The sequence below is a fragment of the Lepisma saccharinum genome, chromosome 7 (assembly GCF_977018435.1).
Source record: "Lepisma saccharinum chromosome 7, izLepSacc3.1, whole genome shotgun sequence".
Classification (NCBI taxonomy): Eukaryota; Metazoa; Arthropoda; class Insecta; order Zygentoma; family Lepismatidae; genus Lepisma; species Lepisma saccharinum.
This window is the reverse complement of record NC_139235.1, coordinates 9,508,351-9,527,434: the sequence shown is the minus strand read 5'-3', so window position 1 is coordinate 9,527,434 and position 19,084 is coordinate 9,508,351. Positions and strand designations below refer to the sequence as shown.

General features: G+C 35.9%; 1 protein-coding gene across 1 annotated transcript in view; it reads right to left on the bottom strand.

Annotated features, from left to right (window-relative positions):
- The window catches only part of Abcd3 (ATP binding cassette subfamily D member Pmp70), a 34,944-nt gene that overhangs the window by 4,141 nt on the left and 11,719 nt on the right, over positions 1–19,084 (bottom strand). The window contains exons 5-14 of the mRNA XM_083124990.1: positions 18,433–18,459; positions 15,696–15,766; positions 9,767–9,947; positions 8,437–8,649; positions 7,335–7,404; positions 6,770–6,867; positions 4,757–4,952; positions 3,226–3,404; positions 1,620–1,895; positions 615–776 (exon numbers count right to left, since the gene is read on the bottom strand). Coding sequence (XP_082981116.1) covers positions 615–776; positions 1,620–1,895; positions 3,226–3,404; positions 4,757–4,952; positions 6,770–6,867; positions 7,335–7,404; positions 8,437–8,649; positions 9,767–9,947; positions 15,696–15,766; positions 18,433–18,459 — 1,473 coding nt within the window. The remainder of the gene's footprint in view (positions 1–614; positions 777–1,619; positions 1,896–3,225; positions 3,405–4,756; positions 4,953–6,769; positions 6,868–7,334; positions 7,405–8,436; positions 8,650–9,766; positions 9,948–15,695; positions 15,767–18,432; positions 18,460–19,084) is intronic.

Here is a 19,084-nt window from a genome sequence, read left to right as displayed (position 1 = left end):
ATTTGCATAAAACACTTTACATGTGACCTTTCCACCCTATATCAGGGTCTTCTTCACACTACGAACCAAATACAGATTATTTGTAATTGGTTCTTAGTCTGAAGAAGACACTGATATAGGGCAGAAACGTGTAAAGTGTCTTCTGTGTAAGTAAATGCTGCCTTGGTCAGCAGCTTTAGTGTTTTCCATCATGGAAACAAGGCTTAATGCTGTAACCATAGTGATTCTGATCAAATTTTAAAATGGAAGTCTAGTTCCAATTAGCCTACGTATGCACGAAGTGGACTTAAAAAACAAAAAACTCATTGAAGGGGAAAACAGCACCACAAAAGCAGAGGCATACATACTATTTAACACTTTTGAATTTTTAGACAATGGGCAGAACTGGGGTGCACAGGCAAAGGGAAACATTTATGTCTGCAGAGACTGTGAGAAAAGTAAACAAATTACGTACTGTTCACTTCATTTCACCAAGTTGGCCATGGTATTCTCTCTTCTTGGTATAGATGTAAGGATGAAAGCAGGCAAATGTTTGCTACTGTGATTTCTATGCTCACCAAATGGTAGTTGTAAAACGAAAAAGTTATAATTTGTGACGTTTGGCCCTTACATACCTCATGATGTTTCCACAGAGACCGACGATGACTCACAGTGAAGAGGGAGATGCCAACCTCACGGCAGTACTGGTACATGGACCCTTCCACATCCACGCTCACTGCACTGGTGCACTCATCCAAGATAGCAAACTGGGGGCAGTGGTAAAACAGACGTGCCATCTGGAATAATAAAAACAGTAATCAAATCAAGATGTCGAAATAGGAACAGATGTGGCAAAGCAAGAAAACTACACATTGCAATGTACCCAGGAATAATTTTCAAAGTGATTCAAATGCAAATTTTAAACAAATTCCGATATGTAACTCTTTCTCACCAGGAAATTGAGATTGTGAGGGTATGCATTTTTTTTTCCAGCAACAAGGGATGTACTCAAGTTGCTGGAGAACTCCGATATTGAAAGAACCTCAAGTGAAGGTATATAAAATAATAATATAATGTGGAAATAGCATCCTTGACAACTTTGGTTGTAATAGCAGTGGAAATAATCATAATGTTGAAACGTTTCTCTCAGGCTATCGACCAGGTAAGTTGTGGAAAAGATTCCAAGCTTTCGAGAGCTAACGTCATTCTCATCTTCACTACCCTGTTAATTTCACTACTCTAAAGATGAGAGTGACGTTAGCTCCCGAAAGCTTGGAATCTTTCCACCACTCACCTGGTCGATAGTCTGAGAGAATCTTATCATCATTCGTCACCAGGAAAGCTTCAAGACTTAATTCAATGATAATGTTGCTTACAATAAAGAAGATAGCAAAGAGCAATACAGAAAACTATTTTTTTACAAGAAGACATGAACCACATAGGGAGTGTACCTTCATCAATTTCATATAATCATTAATCATCTTTACTGTCAAAATTAGCCGAATGTAGCAGAAAAGTGACAATAAATAAGAAATATGAAAAATAAAAATCTAAAAAACTGATCACCATTCTAGTATCAGACAATTCAAATTTTCCTGAATGTTCAAACATTGATTTTATGATGGGTAAAAGCCACTTACGGCAATGCGCTGCTTCTCCCCTCCAGAGAGAACGTCCATCCAGTCAGCTACTGCATTCCACCCACCCTCCCGTTCGAGTAGGTAGGAGAGCTTCACTCGTTCCAAATGGCCAGTCAGGTCCTTATCCGAAACCCCAAGGCGCTGCATCTCTTCCTGGGTGTGTGGGTAGGTCACCTGATCCCTCAGCGTTCCAAGCGTCATGTACGGTCGTTGTGGGATATAGAATAGCTTTCCTTGATGAGGCTTTGTTAGGGTTCCACCAAACAGCGGCCACAACTATTCAACAAAAATAAAAAATCAAATAAATATATATATAAGATTCTACTTACAAGCTCATACCAACAATTTGATATAGTATGAAGTAATTGTATTATGATGCAGATGAGCTGTACGATTCAATATTATTTCTCTACAACAATTCGACACCTAGCTTTACTCAGGTTTATGCAATATTACCCATAATACTGATGGAAAGTACTGGTTAAAATTTAATCACTAATACTAGTCAATACTTTCCTGAGCCCAGGTGTCTCACGGAATCACAAAAGTGCTGCCTGACACCTTTGCAGACTAAATATTCTGGAAAATATGCAAAATGTAACATTTTTGGCATTTTTGCGACAATATTGAAGAGAGAGAGAGATGTATTTTATGATTAAATCATTATTTCTTGTGATATTAAGAATATTTTATGGTGAAACTCTGGCAGATTGCTGTAGTATAGTTCCAATGGAAAACTTTCACTCTTCATAACAATGACAATTGTGTACTCAATTATATACTATTTTTAGAAATAGCTGATGGGCCAAAAAATTATTGGCAATTTTACTGATAAATCAATATACTTCTTAAGTACTACTGTATTATCGCTAATTTCATAACATAACTTTTATCACTACTCTGTGGTAGTATCATTGGGCACATTCCAAAAGCCTTGCATTAAAAGCATTAAACAAGTTATGATACCTCTTGTCCTGAAAGTTCTCATGTGAAGTGTAACGTTTGTTAAGGCATTCATAAAGTTGCGTACTGAGCATTTCATGAAGTTTGTCATCACACAAAGTGCACGGAATGGGTAGCGGGTTTGTTCTGTGAAAATAGTCTGCCACTTGCATGTACATGGTTGCTTCAAATTGCACTAGTGTGGAAAATACAATGTAACTTGAACAGATTTAAAGGAACCTCCTTGAGTTTGTCATTGTTCTTTTACTGTGATTATAATGGACAAAAACATTTGAAATAATGTCTTTCTGTAAGAACACGCTCCAACTGTATGTCATGCGTAAATGTTTCATAAACAAAACACTGCAACTAACATCTTCACCTAATGTGTTGTCAAAGTCTTAAAATAACTACAGGCCAGTTTTTCTTGCTCAAATTGTGTATTTGGTTATTTGCCCACTGGTTCAAAGATTCCACACCTTGAAACCACTCTCTCCCTAAAGTATGACCACAAACAAATTTCAGTATGAAAGACATGTAGATGATATATTAGCTAAGTTCACTCCAGACATTGTTATCAGCTTCATTTGGAGGGTTGGGGAGAGTGGAGACATCTACATCATACATGAACACAAAGAGATAAGAAAATGCAACTACCATATACCTCTCCTAAAATTCTAAACAACGAGGACTTTCCACAGCCATTTGGACCACACACAAGAACATTCATTCCAGACTTCACTTCAAATGACAGCTCATGTACAAGAACATCTCCATTCGGTGTAACCAGAGGGACTCGGTCGAACTTGATAATATTGTCTCTATTAATAATTCTTCCTGTACCTGAAAAGATTTACACAGATTATCAATCAACTCTGCTTCAAAAATGAAAGAGTGAAATTTGATTACATTTGACCAGGTTGTTATAAATCAAAACTACACAATGCCAGTACTACTTTCCTAACCCATTCTCATATCACCTGTAACAACTGTGGTAGCAATGACGAGACAATTCTGCACGGGCTGGTTCGGTAGCTTAGTTGGTAGAGCAATGGCATGGTATGCCAGAGACACGGGTTTGAATTTGCATTTTTCTCTGAATTTCTAAGGCCTCCCCAATGGCACAGTGGTAGTGTTGTCACCTTGTAATCAAGGGGTCCTGGGTTCAACACCCGGTGGAGGCACATGGTGTTTCGGATCCCACTTTAAACTGTAGGTCTAGTCCCGATTAGCATTTCGGTGCATAAACTGGACTTACAAAGAAAAAAAAATTGCTGAATTTATATGCTGAAATCTGTAACATGTTTGATTGTGGAAGGAGAGCCTCTTCCAAATTCAATTGTGTCTTAATGTTCAAGTCAAAGTTCTGGAAAGATGAATTTGATATCACAAAAAACAGCCATGCTCTAGCCAGGATCTGAACCTTGAAGCTCTGGACTAACAGTTTCAATTATGGTTTCCAAACCACTGCGCCATGTGCCTATACCGAGGATCAAACCAGAGACTCCTTGATTACAAGGCATCACTACCAGTATGCCACTGGGAAGGTGTGACAACATTTTCATGGCCAAACTGGAACAAGCATACCCACTGTCTTACCATTTCGAACACAGGAGATGTACTATGTAGAAATGTCAGCAAGAAATGAGGACCAGGACTCGAATATGGGTCTCTCGCACATCGTGCCATTATTCTACCAACTGAGCCAGCTCTGGTTTTGCCTGATTTTTTCTCTCTTGCTGTTTTACCTGTATGGAGTTGTCTCTGCCAGTACTACCAGAACAACACCTGTTGCCTTTGAAATAATGATGATAAGGGTGCTTAGTTCCTCCCAGCGAAGAGTTGTAAATTTGGCACACACAGATGTACTAATTAGAAATTTCAGTGAAAAATGCAGGCCTAACCAAAACTTGAACCCAGACACAAAAAAGGCAATATGAAACAAAGTTTGATAGTTATTTAGTATTCTGTAAAGAAAATGAATGGCATAAACATGGTGTTATGAGCTCTAAAATTGGTAAAACACTTTATGGGTACCCTGTATTTGAAATTCACATGACTTGACCATGACAAATATGATAGGTTGAATAAGCCTCATCTACATGATTTCTTTTGACTGTTGCAGAACAGAAGTTGGATTCACAAAATTTATATAATATAATCTTAGAAGTAACAAAAATTAACTTACTACTTACCTAGATTATTTTTAATTTTATGGTCGTTGACCATTGTTCTCTCATAGTGGCCTAAATTCAAATCACTTAGAACTTTTGTAAGTTCTGTAACTCTCAATGTGTAACCTGCTAACCGTGTCATTTCTCGTCCCGCTAGGACTAGCCGTCCTATGGCTTCTGCCAACTTCACTAGCATCCTACCACTTGTGTAGTAAAACTGAAAAGAAAAAAAACATATAATTTTCTTAAATACTATTTAAATATCAAAGCATGAGCATGGGTGTGATATTTTACAGCTGAGGAGATGCTGGTACTCATGTGCAATGGGAAAAGTCAATAAATGGGTTACACAACATTGCAATAAATAGTTGCTGGTAATTGTGGTAGTTTTTGGAATGTTGTCAGTAAATGGCAGAACGACCCAGCTTGATGATAGGTTATGTACAGGTACTAGATCAGTGATCATCAAACCGGTCATCTCAAGCGAACACGGAGATAGCTTCAATGGCTCGTAAATAGTTGGCTACACTGCAGGCTGTGCTATGAACGCCACTAAATAACAACATGTGTACTGCCATTAAACACTGATCCCAATTTACTTTTTTCCTCAAGTCACATATTACAGGAATTCGTGAATGTGTAGCTTACTTCTGTAGGTTTTTGCCGGAAAAAGGAAGTTTGATAGCAAGGATTGCTCTACACAAAAAATAATGTTGCAAAGACTTGTTGAAAAAGACTAATTAAAAATAACAAACAATTTTATTCAACTATCAAAACATTAAAAAAAATAACAACAATTTGAAATTAATAAATAAATAAATACCGAGAAACTAGAACTCACTTTATTCGTGAAACTGTTTTTCTTCTTCTTTGTTCTATTAATTTCAGTGGCCACTGCCACCATCGTCATTGTTGTATTTGATGTGTTTAGCAAGACCACTAGTGATCATAAAATATAAAAGGTACCAGTCAAGCACACCGCCCACACACAATTACGACACCAAAATCAAGGAAACACATGCCATAATGACTTCCCACATGAGCTAAACATCGATAGCGAACAGGCACACCACACGTGGATTCCCCATCTACAACAGTTAGTGCCGGGAAATAGCAGAAAACACGGACGCAGACATACAGTTAACAACAGAACACCTAGTGGCGGCTGGAGAACTACAAACAATAGAAGCATGCCAAGCAACAGTACAAGTTCCAACGAGGCTGGCAGTGGCCACTGAAATTAATAGAACAAAGAAGAAAAAACCAGTTTCGCGGATAAAGTGAGTACTAGTTTCTCCATATTTATCTACTACCGCATCTCTCTTCTCCTAATTTTGAAATTAATGATGGGAATTTTCAGGAGAGAAGGACAATGGGAGTGAGGGTCCAATAATTATGGAAAATCGTCATTCAATTCCATGATGGAAAAAAAAATTCAAGTGTACAGGCAAATATTTCCTCTATTTAAACCTTACTTATTACTGTGTGTAATCATAAGCATGTTAGGGAAATGCTTATGATTACACAAAACAATATATAAGAAAATTAAAACACTCCCGTCTGCAAGAACATGCACGTGAGTGAACAACACAAGGGAACCGATGTTAACACAGTCGAATTTCGGGCATAAAGGAACTCTTAGCGTACAAGCTCCAAAAAGGTTAGGTTTGTCACCTTCCCATGACTTTCTATGTCTGTCATATACATAACTCTGCAAAGTACATTAACAAAGGATAGGGATTGGGAGATTTCTCATTTGTTTTTCACTGCAGCTTTATTTTCCTTCATCGATAAAAATAAAAGTTAAACTGTGAAACATGCCACAGAGCATTTCTAAATACGTATGGATTCAATGAGGTTTCGATTAATAAAAGCTGCAATTTTTCACAGCTACAGAGAAAAATTCACGCGAAAATTCACATATAATTGCCGGAACCAATAATTTACGCATAAATCCCAGAATTCAAGGAATTCCCAGTGAGTAGCCACCCTGTTCTACTATATTGCAAACATATTACATAAAAGAAACATTACCTGTAGCCTTTCTTGATGGGCTGCCTTTGATAACAATGGGTGTGTTGGAGACATGAACGGCATGCTCACAGCCCAATAACCAACAACTGTTGCAATATCTGAAAATAAAATTGTTATTAAAGTTTTTAAAGTGTAAAGTACAAACACTTAAACTTACAGTCCATGCAAGAGAAAACTAAAGTATGAACACAGTCAGAAGTAATATTTAATGCTCTACTGAGCAGAGAAAAACTACCTAGTGTTGTGATTTTTGAACCCCAAGCGAGCGAAGGAGTGTGGGTGATGCAATCAGCTGCTTGTGATGTAATCCTGCCCCTGCATTGCCAAGTGTTTGTATCATCATGGAGGAAAAAAAAAACACACAGCAAAAGCAGACACACTATTTAACATTGTTATTTTCTTTAGAATGAACCAAGGGAATAAAGTTATAAATATTGTAACATGGGGTTACTTAGACAAGTGAAGGGGAACATTTTCATCTGAAGTGACTAGGAGAGGGGTAATCAAATGGCTGTCTATTATAGCTTGCGAGTTTTAGGGGTTCATTATAAGCAGAGTAACTTACATCTAGCTATAATGTTGTCCACTATTCCCATGAAGAACTTGAATTCTAAAAACCTCTGAAGATGATCGATCTACAATAATTAAAAAAAGAATAATTTTAGTGAACAATGCAATCCATAAAATAATATACAGTTGATGCTTTTTTTTTTATTTATGGTTTGACACTTGAGCTTGGAAGAATCAATCAATAATATGTTTACAATTCTAATGTGTTACCAGTCTATTGGAAGTCTCTTTCAATTACATTAGATTTCATGTTTGACCTAGACTTAAGGAAATTTTCAGTGTAATTTTTATACATCATTAAATTCATTGTTTGCTCTTGACACATGCGTATGTATCAAAACGTCAAATAGATGAAAAATTTATCAACCGCAAAAATAACTTTTGTTTTAAAACTCTTATCTGTCAAAGAGCAGGAATACTAAAGGAAAACACAGCATGCTCAACTGTAAAAGTTCTCGTGTTTTGCTGGCTTTTCGTTAGCACTGTCGACAATTTCATTATTGATTTTTGTTATTTAGCATCGCTTTTCCGCCACTTCTTGATAATCACGATAAGTGATGATATGATGAAAGGATATTCGAAAAGAACAACCATGTCTAGGCTGGGATTCAAACCCAGAACCCTTAGCATCAGTGTGCTGTGCTAACCACTTCGCCATGGAGGTCAACAGCATGATCAACAATAAATTTGAGTTAGAATTGGGTTAAGGGCAGTAGGAAATTTCAGTTGTATTTTTTAAGTATTGTGGTTCCTTTTGTGTTTCAGCTCTGTCAACACATAAAACAAAGTAAAGTAAGTTATCACATAAGTATCATTCACTCTTTGGCATGCACCTGTATTTTCACTTCTTTCACCACACAAAGTGGCTTCGTTAGAAGGTGAGACATGTTTCAAAAAACTAAAAACTAGGTCCATGCAGATCCCACATTGAAGCGATACCTATACCACTCTTACCAATTCCAACAGATACCAATACTTGGAAAAAAGTACTTCAGAATATCATAAATTTTCAGATTATAAGTTTTCCATTGGAACTATACATCAGCATTGACTCAACACTAGTTATTTATATATTCATATTCGTCACAATTACTTACTAGTTTATGGAAAGATGTTAGAATGGTGGCCTTCTCCCTTTGGTTTCCCTTGTAGAAAGCTATCTCTTCTGAATTTGTTATCAATCTTGAGTTTATATACCGGAACTCCCCCTCCAACTGCTGCTCCGCAACTGTCATTTTGCCTGTCGGTCTCCTCAGGTGCGTGAGGAAGATTCCTGATCCTATCAGGTACAATATCATGATAGATGGGGTCTGAAAGACATTGAATATAATTAGAAAACTACATGTTTCTGTTATGGTACAGAAACATTTCAGGTTCAAAATATTCCCCTTTAGAATTACTTACTGTAAGTTAGAAATTGTTTTTATTTTACCAATTAATAAATTCTATAATTTCTCCATGTATTTCTGCACTGCTTCTGCAGGCATTTTCCTTATCGTCTTCCATTGCTATTTCCACTCTTTCTAGCATAAGTTGTTCAATGTTGGCTCCCATAATGGTATATATTATCTGCAATTGTAATTTACATAGATAATGACTCCAGAAGTAGTATAGCTCGGGATATATTTATAGTGCTATTTTTGTGTTGTGTATTGGTTTTTAAAAACTTTGCCATATGTTCGGTTTTCACTGAGAAGTTATCATGTATCCTCCAAATTGCAGTACTGCAAAAAAATATATATATCACAAATTGCAGTCAGGAAAACAAAAAATATGGTTTAACCTGGATGTTACATTTTCCTGCATTATACGTTCATTCTTTATGATTCCAATAAAGTAACCCTTTAAGAATATACCTCAGGAATTTACAATTTTCTGCATTTTACCCCTGAAAAACGTAAAATCGTTTGTACTGACTTCGTACCAATCACAGACCAAGATGAAAAAAAAACGAATTTTTATTGACAATATTCCACTCTTCAACTGCCAATCAAGGAAGTTCCAATTGTAAGTACTACATTACATTCTTTGGTGTATCAACATAAATGAATTAAACTTTATATTCATCAAAACAATAACAAAATGATGAAAAGATTATCTCGGGCTATCGACCAGGTGAGTTGTGAGTTGCTCAATTAAAAACCAGTTAAAGAAATATAGGTTCAACAAAACTGTTGGCAATTTTGCCAGTCTGCAGACATACCTATATCGGTTGAGACACTGATTAATGTGATCCATCTCTTACAATTTTTGCTATCAGCTGGTTCATTAATTCAATGACATAACACATTGGCTATTGCCAACATTTTATTCATTAAGAGAATAAGAAGTTAATGTTCAAATATCTTTTCTGACAATGACTCCTTGCCAGGATCTCTCCACATCTAAAGAATAAATTTACATGCATTATTCTACTTAAATACTCACCATTCCACCTAGTTTAGAAGTTAACCTGTACACATATATACAAATATCCAATACTGGTTTACTGATATTGGAATAGAGATCTGTAACAGAATTGCAGAACTTCTCTACGTCTGTGGTTAGGAGCTGATCTGCGTTGGATATCCTGTTGTCCAGATTGCTCATTTTATAATATGTGAAGCCACTGGAATGATAAGAAAATTAATCAACCATTCCAACAAATAATATGTAACACATACAAGAAACATGCTAATGTTTTAACAATAAAACTATTGTTGTTGAAAATTATGGCCTCGGGTGTGTGTTGTTTAAACTACTGGTAGGCTGGCTAGTTAGCTTTATACAGTTAGAAACTTTGTGAAAATTATCCAATTTACAATATCACACTGTATTTAAGTACGGGTGAGCTGATATCAATGCTGATATATCGGTATTGGCTGATAGCAGTGGTAGGAAAGTTTCTGTTGAAATCTAATCACTTGGGAACGGATTTATATGTAAATAAATATTTATGTATGAAGCTGGAATCAGTTATATTTTGTATTACATTTGCAAGTCATGGCATGTAGACTTGAAAAATTCAATTTTTATTTTTCATACTTGTACATACATTAGGTTTTTGCTCCTATTTTACATACATATTCTAGTTATTTATATATATTTCCATATTTCAGAACATTTCTCAACATATACTCCATATTCGAGCAATAATAATGTGAGCGAAAAAGTTGGGTGAATTTCTTGCGAATAACCAACAAAGTCCGAAGTGACGTTAAACAAACGAAAGTTTACAACCTTTTTTAAACCCTCCATTGCGTTAATTACATTTTCTGTCATCCAAACATTTGCTTTACTAAAACACTTGAAATTCCGGTTCTTTAACAATTCTTGTAAACAATAGAGAATGAGGGCTTAAGCATCAGATGCTGGTTGTTACAAACATTATTTTGGCAATGTTGGAAGAGAGTCTCAAGTTGAGCAAAACATTGCTAACCCACCCTCGCTATTAGTTGTGTGTCCAGCAGCAGTGCCAGAAGCAACAATTTTGTAGCACAGGATTCGCTTCTGGTTTCTCTGAAACACAGTCCCAATGCCAAGAGAAGTGCAATTAATTGTTTTAAAAATCAATTTTACATATGTAGTGTATTAAACACTTGAAAATGAAATTTTTTTCAATTTAAGTTCATATTTAACTCCATATTTTGGTGAAAGTAACTAATATGTATTGACATATTTAGTACATTTTTATTACATATAAATCCATTCCCTGCTAATCACCAATGCTGGCTAATACTTTTCCGAGATTGGGAAACTTGTAGGGTCTACACAAATGACATGTGGCACTCTCACGAAGTCTACTCATCCTGGAAATTATGCAACAGTGTTGCAGGGAGAAATGGGTTTATTTATTTATCAGATGATTCTACGAGGCGTATTCGTAAAGTAAGTACCGTTTGCAAATATTGCCGCTGTAGCGCTGCAGTCGCGACTGTGTGTTCTCGCTGACGTCCTTCATCAGTTAGTAAGCCACAGGCAGTCGTGGGAGCAGGTCATGCTTTTCTTCATAGGTTTATGAAGGTTTGATATGTTCAAGAAAATCAATCGGCCCACCGACTGTGAAGTCCGGTCTGTGATTAGTTTTCTCAATGCAAGAAACATGAAACTGGTAGGCATCCACCATCAAATGTGAGAGGTCTTTATTTTTGATGTTTAAAAAAGGTCGTGAGACAGTTCACGATGAGCCAAGGAGCGGTCGGCCATCTGTTGTGATAGATGATTTGGTGCGTGCGGTCGACACGGAAATTCGTGAAAACAGACGCTTCACAATATCGTCACTTTCCATGGAATTTCCACAAATTTCAAGAAAACAGGCCTCTACGAAATTGTGACAGATCGCCTGGAATATCGAAAATTGTGGTCAGCGTTTCGACAAGGATGATGACATCAAAGCAGGAGTGCATGGATGGCTTTCATCACAGGCGGGAAAATTCTATGATGATGGCATACAAAAACTAGTGTCACGCTATGACAAATGCTTGAAAAATGGTTTCAACTACGTAGAAAAGTAGTTTAAGGTCTGTAGAATGCAATGCAAATAAAAAAAGGTACAAAACTATTTTACTTTATTTCTTACACCCTTTCAGTACTTACTTTCAGAATACGCCTCGTATATACAGCATTAGTCATTTTACATTCGAATGTATTAACCCTTAACTTCCCAGGTCATGTTTTTGTCACACACTGTCACAGGTCCGGTCTCACAGACTAGTTTAAAATAAACATAAAAAATACATAACTGCTGAATGCTATTTAACTGAACTAATTCGGTTAGTTACGTAGAAGGCTACACAAATAACTAAATAAACTATATTTTAAATTATATAGTAAAATAAAAATGTATTAAAACATAAAACTGCAAAAAATTAACCTAATATTACATGATATCATTCTTACTGTAAAAAATCAAATACCCTTTACTCTAAATTTTACTTTTTCTTATATTTTTATCTTTTATTATACATGTAATAATAAAAATATATAAAAGACCCATAAAACACTCATTAAAATAAAAATTACACTAGTACTTTTAGGTCCGTTTTTTTTGTCTCAAGTTTTCTCTGCACTTGTTGCAAATTTTGGTAGGGCACTCTGGGCTTCTTGCAACAATGGCAAACATCAGGAGTCTTCCTCTTCATTCCTTCCTTTGGTTGACGATTCAGCCTCTACACTTCCATCTTCATCACTTTGATCACTGGTTTCACTCCCGGCATTCACAGGTGGCAAAACAAATTCGTCTTCACTTTCACCCTGTTCAGATTCTGAATTGTGTTTACTTCCAATTACATTGTCACTATCTGATCGTACATCACTTCCTAAAGGGTCCTCAAACCATTTTAAAATAGTATCCTCAAAATTAGGGTCTGTAAGACACACAGTAGACGAAGGGCTGGGTAATGAATCCATAACGCTCAGGCACTGGTCCAGTCTCAGACTGCTAAGCACGAAAAAAGCTATAAATATCACTCAACGTCACGTTCAAGTGGCTACTGACGATGTAAACCAATGCATGGTTCGGGAAGGGACAACTAGACAGCACTGCAATCTCCTACCCCACCCCTACCCATAAACAACAGAATAACAGTAAACGCTAGCAGTCTGTGAGACCACACGTGGGAAGTTAAGGGTTAACAAGAGAAAATAACAAACTAAAATTACATACAGTAAAGTGACTTACATACAACAGCCTTCTAAAACATGCCTAATTTTCAAAAATGTCTACTTGGATTATTAAATTATTGTACTGGCTAGGTAGTCTGCTGAACGGAGAATGCTGGGTGAGGCATAGTCTTGGCTTCTGATAAGCAAAACTTAAATAGAGCGCTTCGGGTGGTATGAAGTGACATTCAAAAGTGAATGTCCTGGAGAAGGCGATCATTTCTGTTGTTCTCATTGGCTATTTTATGCATGATAATAAGGTCTGCCAGTTTGTGTCTCTCGTGAGGAGAGTGGATATTTAACATTGTCTGAAGGATGGGATCTTGCAGGTGTTTTGTAGATGGAATTTGGTGACAATAGCCAATAAATGATTTAAAATGGAATTTAATCTATCTAAAATTTGAGGGGCATTCCATGGACAAGATCACAAGAGTAGTACAATTAAATAATAATCCTATGTGAAATTACTGTATGAATATTTTAAAGTAAAACTCTTGAAGCTTGATAACATACAGTTTCAATTCAAGCTATGCTATATTGTATTTACGCATGTATAATGCGCACCCTGTTTTTTGATGGGGAAAAGCGACAAAAAATTAAATATTGTATATAATGCACAGTACAATTCACGTTCTTTGTTGTAGGTTGTAAAGTTATTGGTATGCCATTCAAGAGCAAATGGCACCATACCTATTCAATGAGTCACCTGTTACGTTACTATGTGAGGTGTATATCCCCTTGTGTATACAATGAGTCACCCCCCCCCCCCCCCCTTGAATCCCCCAAGCCTTCACTCTTGTAACCACCTTGTTTATTCTGTAGCAGAAGAAAGGAAGTTCAAAATGTGGAAGAGGGAAAGTTACACTGCTGTTTTCAAATTGCTAGTTATGTGGTATGTGCAGGAAAATGACAACAGAGCTGCGGTTCAAAAATTCGACATGGTGAGCCAAGTGTAAGATAATGCCGCAAGCAAGAAAAACTTAAGGCAGCTCCATCCAAGAAGCAGACTTTTCAGAAGTGGAGCAACATCTACATAATTACGTTATGGATTTGCAATACTCAGAAGGACATTTTATATTATTTCTCATGCGGCAAATACAGACATTACACATCCTGTTTCTCGGGAGGTGCACGATCAAATGTTTTCTCGATGTCTCAAGACGTTCTAATACAAATTGAAAAATCATGGGAATATATGCAGTGACATTGTGAAAGATGCATGGTTCATGTTAGCTGTCTGAATTATTTCGTGTATAATGTACACCACAGTTTTTAGGGGAAAAAGTTTTGGAAAAAAGTGCACATTATACATGAGTAAATATGGTATTTTAGAATTTGTAAATACTTTGAACTACTTTAAATTGTTCAATTTCAAAATATTAGGATCAGGGTGGAAAATGGACCTAATTTTTGATGAAAGGGAAAACAATGTGTTGGAAAATTGTAAGAGGAAAATAGTACTGAAGTAACAACTTGAAATGTATCTGTCACTATGTATGTTGTGATTATTGTGTTTACAAAACATTACTTTTTGGAAAAATGTTAATAAAATTTATGAGAAACACTAAAAAAAATCACTTAAAATACTATATTCCATTGTATCATGACTTTTGAGTCCACTTATACAAATAGGCTAAGGGAACTGCCTACAATTTAGAGTGGGATACAAAACACTATGTTGTGCCTAACCTGGGTATCGAAACTGGGACCTTGATTACAAGGTGACAATGTTACCAGCATACAAATGAATTATTTATCTTGTAGTCTACGGTTGGTACAAGCATAAAAATAAATGTTTGATGAAGGAAACATGTGTACTGAAACGTCACAACAAAAACTGTGCTTTTATGCTGGTAACAGCCATAGACTACAAGAGAACCAATTCTACAATGCAAGCAATATGTACATACAAGAAAAATTAAAGCATACAAATGTGTGTAGCAAGTAATTTATCAATCAGTTAGTGATAAATAGGGTTCTTACAGAGTGTAGTTGCAATATTTGTGTGTGGTTTCAGTAAAATTACCACACAAAACATCAAAGCATTAGCCAATCAACAAAATTTAATGTCATTTTGTCACACCACAATAATAAAGTATGGCTACTTATGTTTCTGTAAAAAAATCATTGTAGAGCAGTGTAATTTGGCAGAAGTTTGAGAGAAGCCCAGGCTCTGTCAGCAAATGTTTGGTTTGTCCAATGGAGCATTCCAAGGACATTTTACAGACAAAATTTAACATTCTTCACATGAGATTGGATATAAATATTGATAATGAACTGATTTCATAGAATTATGAAGTACTTTGTGGTATCTGCTAACAAGTAAAAATTGAGTGTGATGGCAGGCTGAATGCATAAAAAGCATTAATAAAGGCATGTTACTTGTGCAACACTAAAACTTTAGCAAATTTTGACTTCATTTGTCTGTGAAGCACATGGGCTGCAGATACAAGTATCTTATATTGGTGAAATGTGTAAATTATATGCATTCACAAACATATAAACCTTCCTGCAATTACAAACAATAATAATTTTCATATTAATTCATTTTGTTATTTAAATGGAGTAGGACCACTTTCGTGGAATGCCCCAAATGGATGTGCAAAATGCTAACAAGTGCAAACAACTGCAACAACCCCACAGTTAATATTTGATGAACTTGAGCTTTCAATAACCAAGAGAAAGTAATTCAGTCAAAAAGCAAATGAATACTTACTGCAGGTATTGGTCGTACAAGTGGTGTGTAAGCCTCGTCCTAAACCTCAGTTTCAGTTCGTCTATTCCGTACTGTAATAAAAAAATACCACCATTACTACACCAAAATACTTCAAGAATAAAAGTGCTAATATCAAAGTTGATTTCCTTGCATTCAACACAAAAGTGCGGAGGTCATTTGAACACTTTTTGGAACGTACTACACAGAAGTGAAATAGCAGTTCCAAAATGGTTGGCTCTCTAGAAAAATTCAAATAGAAGGGTACACTGCTATAAACCGCCGGAAACAAAACTAGGGTTAAAGTGATACTAATGCCAATGTATTCATTGGGATTTATTACCTGATACATTTGCATGATTTAGTCTTTCACTGGGTCTGCAAAAATGCTACATGATATTTTTGTGGAGCCAAATTATCCTGAAAATTATGCAAAATTTGAATTTTGCACCAGTCTTGTATGAGCAACTGGATTTTGTGATTACATAACATGTTCTTTAATATTCTGATGTAATTCTTTAATATTTTAAGCAAAGCTCTTGATAAATTGATGCTCATAATTGGGAGTGGAATACTTACACACTAATATTAATCAATACTTTGACCAATTTATAATTATTACAATATATTTACGTATTGTGTGAGTTACTCACTAAAGTAAAAAAAAGTAAAGTGCTCCCCTGTGCTTAGCACAACGCCATGAAGGCGTATAGGGGGTGTGGGGGTAACGCCCCACACTTTCTTGATCCGGTCGTGAGTGGGGGTGATGTGATCAGCATCACGCCCCTGACCGCCTTTACCCCCCAAGGTTTCCCCCAGGTACCCATGTTATTCGACGCTGGGTGGGCGCCGGGGCCGCTTCCATCGTTAGAAAAGTTCCCGGATTTGAACCGGCCGGGATCGAACCCGGGACCTTGAGCATGGTAGTCAGACGCGTTACCGACTGAGCCACCGTGTGAGTTACTCACTATATAATATAATATAATCTATACAAAATTTGTATAAAATAGTCTAACTTATATAAATGAGTATAGAATTTTGAAACTATGTTTTGGGGTTCGACTGCCCCTTCCTCAGGTTATTTTTCCTCTAGGCACAAATCATTTTATGCTGTGTCAAGAGTGTTAAAAGGATTAGATTAAAAGGTTTGGTTAAAAAACAGGTTACCGTTCCTTTAAAATGTTCCCCATAAAGCAGGATTTTTAACTGGCGGTTTTAAAGGAACGGTGGGGGATATTAACTGTGTTATCAAATCAAATTGGGGATGTATTTATATTATTATCATCTATTGCTTGGATATTAACCAAACCTTTTAACACTCTTGACGCAGCATAAAATGATTTGTGCCTAGAGGAAAAAGAACCTGAGGAAGCGGGCAGTCGAACCCCGAAACCCAGTTTCGAAATTCTATACTCACTCACGTAAGACTATTTTATACAAATTTTGCATAATTAAATTATTACAATTTTCAGGCATCAGTATAGGAGTATCAGCATTACTATAAGTATTGCTTCAAAGTGGTATGGGCTGGTTAGCTACCACTTTTGGCTAATCATGAAGATGATGATGAGTGATAAGATGAAATTGATGAAGGGACACTCACAAAAAACTGCTGAGGATGCAGTGCTAACCACTCCACCATGGAGGTGGGCACAAGCATGTTTCACGGACTTCTGCATGTACTTTAATCACCTGAATGCTACGGGCAGGTTCGAGTCTTCTGAGGGAAGCGTAACTACTTCTTGCCTGAGATTTCAGCCAGTGTACAGGATCGGTGGTCACCCACTATCATGAGGAAATTGGGGAGCTACAAATGAGTAGCTTTCATCGTGCTGACCACATGTTGCCCTGTAACTGTTAGAATGATCTCTCACTGGAGGTGGGAGTGAACCTGGCAGTTTGTAGGTAGATCTTGGCCTTCACAGGATGTTGCGCCACGGGTTATTATTAAAGAAGTCAATGCAACAGCAGAGGGGGTACTTGGAATGTTTTCAAAATTGGGTTTGGAGGATTGTTCGACCATTCTATTCATAGTTTTTCTTGTATGTACTGTTTTCTTATGCTTGTAATAACCGTAAACTACAGGAAAATCATTCTATTCATGTCTATGGAGACTAAGTTGAAAAACAAAACTATTTTGAAACAGCTGTGCTCTTATTTCTACCTCATTCTGCGTTAACCTTAAAATGACCCTCATCGTAACTGGCAATTGGTTAATAACTGAAGTAAAGAACTTGGCACATATTTAGAAATAACTTTTGGTGTTGAGCAGATGTGTAAAGAACGTCAAATCAAAAAATACAAACCGTGGGATTTGTATTAAGCCGAGACTGATGGATGTCTCAACATACTTTTTATATTTGCACTAAATAGTAATATTAATCAAGCATTGTATGGACTGAGCAACCAAACATACTACCCTGGAATGATAACCATAATTGTCTGGTGTTTTAGAAATGGCTAAATATCATAGAAAATGTTTTTCTTGTGGTATAATATTTGACTCCCACTAACTACACAAGTTCCAGTTCAAGTCCACACCAATGCATTAGCAAGAATGAATAGTATCGGATTAAAGTAAGTAAATATTTTACATGCAGAAATACCTTCTACCTACAATCTGAAAATTGAATTAAATTCAACTGCATGTACAGCTCACACAATAAAAACTGAGAAGTAAATATTTTTGGCATGATCATTAAAGAGTGAACCTAGACAAATAAAAAAAGTAAGCACTTACCTTGAGTACATTGTTCACAAGTGATATCTGCAAATTAAAAATATGAAATATTAGTAACAAACAAAACAATCTCTACATTCTAAGAGTTAATTTTTCTTACATTAAACTATGTTTAATTTTCTTCATTGATAATTCAAATAAAATTAATCATTGTATACAAAACTCAAACTTTCTGAACATAAAAATTTACACTTTTTCTCATTTCAGACAAGCAATTCTTCCTTGAGTAAATGGGGTGATAACAACAAGATAAAATTCAAGGTTTCCAAGGTTAAAATTTCGAAGCTAAAAGCAAAGGTGTTTTTCCTATTTTGGCACTATTTGGTACATAAATATAGCACTATAAAGTTTTTAGGTATTTCCTGAATACCCAAAAACTCTTATGCATTATTATGTTTCCTAAAGTAGTAATACAATTAAGATACAAAAATAATACATCACAAAATCATATTTGTTTAATTTGAAGAGTTAACATTCAGAATTATTTATCTTTTGTAGTGTAAATTGTAATCATATTAAACACTATTATTGTCAGTTTCAAGTGGTATCAGCTAAGTACTACAGCTATCATTCAATTCCTTTTTTTAGATATACCTCAATGAAGATAAATCAGGGAGAACTCATGGGTGGTGAAAAATAATAGAAAAATCAT